Source organism: Cicer arietinum, chromosome 7, assembly GCF_000331145.2.
Source record: "Cicer arietinum cultivar CDC Frontier isolate Library 1 chromosome 7, Cicar.CDCFrontier_v2.0, whole genome shotgun sequence".
Lineage (NCBI taxonomy): Eukaryota > Viridiplantae > Streptophyta > Magnoliopsida > Fabales > Fabaceae > Cicer > Cicer arietinum.
In genome coordinates this window covers 9,648,293-9,656,439 of record NC_021166.2, presented here as the reverse complement: position 1 = coordinate 9,656,439, position 8,147 = coordinate 9,648,293, and the positions used below count along the sequence as shown (strand labels likewise).

The 8,147-nt window shown below is 30.1% G+C and overlaps 1 protein-coding gene across 3 annotated transcripts; it reads left to right on the top strand.

Annotated features, from left to right (window-relative positions):
* Positions 1–270: 270 nt before the first annotated feature.
* On the top strand, positions 271–2,326 carry LOC101507273 (protein LATERAL ORGAN BOUNDARIES-like). Of its 3 annotated transcripts, none has more exons than XM_073370883.1 (2): positions 271–953; positions 1,541–2,326. In XM_073370883.1, exon 2 carries the CDS (start codon positions 1,559–1,561, stop codon positions 2,129–2,131), a length of 573 nt encoding a protein of 190 aa, XP_073226984.1. In that variant the 5' UTR covers positions 271–953; positions 1,541–1,558; the 3' UTR covers positions 2,132–2,326. The 3 variants fall into 3 exon arrangements, with proteins under 3 accessions (XP_073226984.1, XP_073226985.1, XP_004515877.1); XM_073370884.1 differs by having other exon boundaries at positions 272–896; positions 1,545–2,326; XM_004515820.4 differs by having other exon boundaries at positions 273–896.
* Positions 2,327–8,147: the final 5,821 nt, after the last annotated feature.

Genomic DNA, 8,147 nt, shown 5'->3' with positions numbered 1-8,147 from the left:
TCTGCAAATGTAGACAAAAATCTATTGAATAAAACTTTAATAATATACTTAAACACTACAATCATACTATAAATCTTATGCTTATTTCAAATAAAAATTGAATATTTATATGTCGATAAAAAATATTAATGCCACCATGGTTCACATAAATACTAAAATAATTCTAGAATTAATGCTTTTCAGCTTCTTACCTTGGTTTGTATTGGAACTATATATATAAGTGTTGTGTTTCTTGTTTTTCCTTAGACATTGGTAGTAATGGGTTGGAGTGATCCTTCCATTATTTTTTATATATTTCATTGGCCATTAAAAAAAAAAAAAGTAGTGTTATAACTGATTGAACAAGGAAGCTAAGATCAATAACAATTTTTTTGATAGTTAACCATTAAGTAATTAGCTATAGAGCATGATTAGTAAGCATGAAATGTGGCATTAGTTCATGCTAAACAGAACTGTTTAAAAAGTAATCAAGTTTGAAGTTTTCCCAAAAGTTGATAGTAGAATCTGTTTGAGTACATAGTTAGAGAAAGATTGAGAATGCAAGACATCCTCACATTGGTGATATTATTATTAGATTAGATTAGATAGAAGAGCATAGTTATTATTCTTTGTAGCTATAGTATAGTATACTATAGTCTAGCTCCATTTATTAGCTTTGTCTTTTGCAACCATTCCTTCTCCATCCACTCAATGTTGTTTCTGTTTGGCCTTCTCTCTTCTATACTATATCACCTTTTTCCACTAATTAACTTATCATATATATCTCTCTGTCTCCATCTCTCATCTTGCCTCTCTATCAATTAGGGCTTTCTCTTAGGGTTGTTTCACTTTGGCTTAGACTATACTTTATCTTAGGAGACCTTCTCAAGGACCTTCAGCTAGAGAGCTTCTAAAAGGTACATCTCTTTTTGTTCATTAATTTCAGCAAAGAAACCTAGCTACATCACAAACAGGTAAAATCGTTTTCATATGTCTCTTCCTTCTTATGCATGTATACTTCTTCATTTTTCTCTGTTTTTGTTTCTTTCAAATAAAGTAATAGTAATTACTTCATACTCACAATCAACTATAATTAGCCAGATCCCTGACTCAACTGATTAAAATTTCATAGGGTAATTATAGTTTGGTACTTTTTTTATCATTCAGCTGAATTCTACCAGCAGAGGAAACTTAATTAAACTATTTTTATGTGATTGTACGGTAGTGTATATGTTCCTAATATGGTGTTAATGAAAATCATTTAGTGTATCAGATCAACAGTTTCCTAAGAACTCATTGTTGATTTTCTCTAACTAATGTATTGAAAGGGTAAAGAGAAAGAGGAAAGAAAAAATATAAAAAAAAAGGATAAAAATAGTAATACAAAATATTCTTCAAAGTATAAAAATTCTCAGGCAATTAAAATGAAAACGCAGGCAGAATTTATAAGTATTAAATGAGCTTTGAATTTTTGAGCTTGATGGAAAAAGAAGTTTGAATGTAAAGAATAAGTTAAAAGGTTGCATCCTAAGAAGATCTAAATGAACATATTATTTGAAAGGCAGGAAAATATATAAAAATGGCATCATCCAGCTCTTACAATTCTCCATGTGCTGCGTGCAAATTCTTAAGGAGAAAATGCATGCCAGGATGCATCTTTGCACCATACTTCCCACCGGAAGAGCCACAAAAATTTGCAAACGTGCACAAAATATTTGGCGCTAGCAATGTGACAAAGCTTCTTAACGAACTCCTCCCTCACCAAAGAGAAGATGCAGTGAACTCACTTGCTTATGAAGCTGAAGCACGAGTGAGGGATCCAGTTTATGGTTGTGTTGGTGCTATCTCTTTTCTTCAAAGACAAGTTCAAAGGCTTCAAAAGGAACTTGATGCTGCTAACACTGATCTTCTTCGTTATTCTCTTACTGATATTCCTCCACCTCCACCACCTTCTCTTTCTCTTCCTCAAGGAATTGTAACGGTTCAACAAACACACTTTACTGCTGCAAGGAATGAAGCCTTTTATACACAATCTCCTCCTCCAACTACAACTACTACTACTAATACTTATGATTTTCCTTATTCTGCTGTTCCTTGGAATGATACTTCTTCTGAGGACATGAGTGAAGGTGGAGGAGGAAATCATTTTTGAATTTACTTTATTAATAAGCCATCTAGGGTTTTTTATTTTATTTTTCAGGCATATATATCTGGCCTGCCCTGCCTGCAATATTCTTATGGCATATCATATATCTATCTATTTTGACTCTCGCTATATATATGTACCCTTATTGGACTCTTTTCTCTTTTTTATTTATTCAACGTCTATCTATCTTATTCAACTTTATTCATTTCTTGCCTTTTATTTTTTTATTTTTATAATTCAATCTATCTTTACATGCAATTCCAAATCAACTATAATTTTTCCAGAAAACTTGAATCTAAATTGTATCTTTCGATTTTGATTGTGTCAATGCAAAAAATCTAAATTTGTAATGAATCGGAGTTCCTATTTAAGTGATTGATAGCTCCTAACATGTGTTTTTCGCTTGGCTTCTCATTTAGTAGCTAGCTTGTATTGTTTAAAACTAAGATTATCTTTTCATATAATCAATTGTGGTTTTAGAGACTGAATTAATTAGGTAGTAGAAGATGCATACTATTGTATGACTACTAGATCTCTTTTTGTGTATTCAGCGCAAGTTAACGCTATGCATGTGCGATGTGAAGCGGAATGAGTTCAAATTTGTTGGTCATTTACTTATATAATAATTTTAAATTAAGGTCATGGTTGTAGTTAAGCAACAAATTTTAATATTAAAAAGAAATTTAGACAAATGCAGCGGCATATGAAATTATTACAAACGACTTCAAAATCTGTAATATTATATACACGTTAGAAAATTCGTCATTTTAATATTCATAAATCCAATTTATATCTTTTACATAGAGAAATAAAAAATAAAACGATAAATAGTTATGGGAGAGTTAGAGATGTGGAGGTTTATTTTTTTATTTATCCCAGTTTTTTCTTTCATTTATGTGTTTTTAGCTATAATTACCCATGTATCTCTCTAGCGGATTCTAAACTAAAATGTATTTTGAAATTTTTGTAATGAAGTTTTGTCTCATGACCTCAATAATGTCACGTTAACCGACACAAGGACGACAAAGTTAGCTTCAATTCAGCTATTATCATGCAGAGTTGTATGCCCTTTTCATATACACAATTAAAATCTTTGTTCTTTATCATAATCAAACAACATATTGCTACATTTATGAAAAAACTAACAAGAAAAACGAGGAGTGTTTTTACTTATCTCATCTCTTTGCGCTGAAAAGCAATTCCAACAAGTTTGAATTGTAGTTCTCATCATGCAAGTGAAAAAAGGTGGGAAGTTGAATAAAATGTGTCAAGGGTTATTGTAATAATATATCAAATATCTCTAAATATTAGTTTTCTTAAAAAACATGTTCGGTTATTAAAGTTTTAATATTATGTTTTAAATTTGAATCTAAAATTTAGTGTATGAATGTCTTTCAAAAAAAGTTAAGTAACAAAAAAATATATTTAGCTTTATTTTTGAAATTTTAATAAATTTGAACATTATTGTTGTTAAAGTGTGTGACATTTAATAATCAATTAATCTTAAATAGTAAGGCACAGTCGGTATCCTGGTTGGATTCCACAATGAAGACATAAAATAGTAACAGTAGTAGTTCATCCTTTAGGGTTTTCATTCTCTCTACTCTTCAAAGATGTACCCTAGCTAGCTAGCACTTCAAAACTGTTAATTACCTTATATCATCAACCACCAACACAACACACTAGTGCAACAGTATGAGTATGACCCTCTCTCCCAACACTGTTGCTACAATGACACCAACTTGCATGAGAATGTTTGAAAATATATCAATTATTTTATCCAGGTTATCATATAACATAAAATGATCAGTTTTAGTTTTATTGAATTCAACTAGCTATAGACCAATAGAACTAAAAAATCTTATTAGCCTTTATACATCTTTTTCATTAATTGAATTGACTTTTATTTTGGTATTTGGGGAAAATATGTTGTCGGTTAACAGGTGTAAAATCCTGTTGAGTTCAGCAGAGTCAGCATTAGAAAAACAAAAATGTTTCATAATCAGCTCACTGTAAGAAAAATAACATTTCTTAATCAGAGCAAAAGATAGAGATAGGGTTAGGGTAAGAGTTTTGTATCCATGAGGATCACTTTGATCAGATCTCTGAAGAAAAGTAACACTGAAATGAAGCTTTTTATCTTTCAAATGAAAAGACAGGCCACTCACTTTTTTATATAGATTTAATTTTTAATTAAAATACCATTGGTTTAAAATTCTTTTTACTGTATCACGTAATTATTATTATTAAATAAGATAAGTAAAATAAAGTTTAAACTGAAATTTAAATTTTGGTTCTTGTGATTGATTTTTTTTAATTAAAATTTATAAATTATTTGAGTTTAATTAATTGATTGTAATATATTAACAAGTAAACTTACATTTGATATATTATAATTAAATTAAGACAAAGTTTTATTTAATTATTTATTTTTAATTTCATTAATAATATATAAATAATATTTATAGATAGTTCTAATATTAAATAGTATGTCATATCATTTGTATTCATCTAAAAAAAATTTAAAAATAAAAAATTAAATTATATCTTACATTTGTATAAAAAATGTTATTATAATTTAAATAACCTTATCTTAAATAAAAGTTATATAGACTGTAAAATGATGAGTGAGTCCTTATGGTTAGGGTTGTTATATGGACAGAATTGGGGCATCGTATCTCATACCGTAGCCATACACATCGCTCGAGTCGGTGTGTTTTGTTATTCAAAAGAAAAAAATTAAAAAATGTAACAAAATCGAAATTTATATAAAGTGAGGTGTTAGAATATGTGTCAACGTATAAGATAAAAATAAAATAAAAAAGTGTCCACGTATGATTATGGTATATTTTTTGTTGATTGATGAATATAATTCACGTGCATTTGCAATATACAGAACAGAGGCAAATGTCGAAACCCTATTCTGTTGTCAGTCACTATACTAGTAGTACTAGTACTACCTCTCTCAAACACTATACATGTTAGTATAACAAATCACAGTAATAAAAAGTCAGAACCCAACTCTCAAATGCATGAACATGGCTATCAGTACTTACTAGAAGCAACGCCAGTCGTGACCTATATGTCACGTCCATATTAACACCTCCAATTCATCACCCTAACAATTCTCTTTCAAACTCTATCTCACTGCTGTTATGTTATAAGTTTACTCTTGTTTACTAAAGTGAATATTAGTGACATGATCTATAAATTTATTGTCTAACTCATTTTAAAAATAATTATGGTTAAAGTTAAATATTTTTAAGGAAAAAAGTGAGTATGGGTGGGTTTGTGATGAAGTAGTAGTGTTGTGAGAAGGAATGAATAGAATAGTTATAAAATTGAGAATGAATGAAACACATCAATCTAGTTTCACTTACTCTGCAGCACTAAGGCGTAGAAAAGAAGCAAAGAGCAGGTAAAAATGGCAGGGTAAGGTTATAAGAAAAGGACAAGGCATGTGATTGTGAGGGGAGGGGTCCTATATCTAATCAAATTCTTTATGTCTTCGTGGACATATCAAAATCACACAATGGGTCCTAGAACTTGTATACAATATATAATAATGTACTACTTATAAGCTTCTGTCATTCGTCACATTATAAGTCTATTGTTTACAGACAAGCATACGTGCACATGTGATGTGTCAATTTCAATTGTGTGTTTCAAAAATATTCCAGAGACTCTGAAAAGCTTCCCTCTATTCTGCTATAATCAAATTTCTCATCTCTTCTTTCACTTTCCTTTCTCTCCTCCAATTATGTAAACAATATGTCCTTAACTAATATTAAACACTATCATTCTCTACCTACACATTAGACTCACTTCCTGCATGTTTGCTTTACATTAGATTAATCAAATTTAGGCACAGTAATAATAATTCTGTTAATCTCAATGTAAAATTAAATATACATTTGATTGATTTTAAATAAATTAATTTTAGTTAAAAATTAATTAATAGACAACTTGATTTTCTAAATTGTAAGTATTATTAGTCTAATTGACTCTTTAATTTCACGATTTAACAAATATATCCTTAAAATTAAAAAAAAAATATGTTAAAATAATCCTTCTATAAAATTTAAAAATAAATAATTATAATGTAATATATTAATTGATTATGTAGATTTTTTACATTGATTTCCCGTCAATTTACTTTACCATAAACTAATTTATCAATAAAATTTAATCATATCATAAATAAATTTAACAATAATTATAATTAAACAAAGACTAATTGCTGACAATTTCATAGACAAATAAACCTGTATATCTAACACGCAGTTCAAACTTTCTCTTAGTTTACTGGCCAAAAAATAACATCTCCTAACGTCTTGTTAGCAAACTTTGATGTATGTTGTTTTTGTTGCTGATGCAGCTTCATATGCCTGTGACACTATTTAACTTTGTCATTTGCACGAGCTCCATTTTTTAACAAATAATAAAAATATACTTAAAAAAATGCTTAATTATATTTTGATGTGATTTATTTTTACTCTCTATCTTTGAAATTTCTTTTTTCTATCTTGCTTTCATAAATCAAACCGTATCTAGTCTAATTAACAGTGACAAAATTGTAAATAAGTGATATGTATAAACCGATCATGGATTGATTTTATTTTATGTATAAAACTTGTTTTCCATTTTTTTTTTCTCTTCAGGTTCCAATTTTCTAAAGTTTGATATATTATTAATTGGATGGTATGATTTTATTTTGGCTTGAGCTGACAATATTTTTTTTGGCAATGGTATTGCCTCTACTTTGAATATCGTTTAATTTTCACGAGTGATTGTGGGCTTGTATATGCAATTGATCTATCATGTAAATATGAGTGTGTTGGAAAAGACGATGTTTTAATGAAAATTTATTGGAAATAATAATGATATTTATGAGAGTTAGTGTTATTGTGAATTGAAAAAAATTTGAGAAGTTCCACGTAGGGGATATCACACACTAGTAAGGTATATAAGGTGGAGGTATGGAACTTGGGAATGGCCCCAATGGGTACCCCAATTTTGTGAAAGAGAGAGAACACAAGCAAATTGACCACCACACACGCAGGTGCGCGCCGCAGTCTGTGAAAATTAACTGATTACTTGCGTTTTATCTCTAATTAATTTGTGCGTCTGTTTTATTCCCTGTCAAAATCCTAATATTTGGTCTCGCGTTTCTTTTGTTGCTCGGTCAAAACTCAGAGTCAAAACCCTAAGTTTGGAGTGCACGTTTTGGGTGGTCAGCAGCTTTGGAGCGCAAGTTTCTGAGGTCACATCTTAGAGCGCACATTTTGATGGACCCCTGATTCTCTCAGATCCAGTTGCGGATTTCCTCTATAAATAGAGGGTTCTCATCAGTTGGAAAATCAAATCAAAAGTTCTCCATATTTAAGATTTTTCTCACTTCTCCCCCTTCTTACTCTTTCTTTTGTTTCTTCCGAGTGGCCTTACTGCCATATTACGAGTGGCAGTCACACGACTGCCATATTGAAAGTGTAATTCTAGAACGGTTTTCTACAATGCTCCGATATAGAGTATCTAGATTGTTTTATCCCGGGGACTTCGTTGTTGATAGTCTGCCTTGCACAATTTGGGTAGTGTCTCGAAAAATCTTAAAGAGCGCGACCTAGTACGCGACTTAACCCAGTAATATTTTATGTGACATAAATTGTTTTTAAAAGATTTTTTCGAAATTCAAAAAACAACAATTTTAAGACAACTATTGGGACAGGTTCTTCTGCTTCTGACTACAACAAACAGTTTTGGTTTGAGGGAAGTCATTTCAAACGATGGCAACAAAAGATGTTGTTTTTTCTAACCACGAAAAAGGTTGCCAACGTTCTAAAGGATGACATTCTTGTAGTGGTGTAATACGACGGAATGCATAAATTTATTGGGATATCAATATACAATTGTTTTACACAAAACATCTAATTTTCTCTAATTTGTTATCTACTGGTTAAAAAGGTCGAAAATTTTACCATGTGCCTCCTTCTTTATCCATGTGCCCCAAAAAGTAAATGCAAAT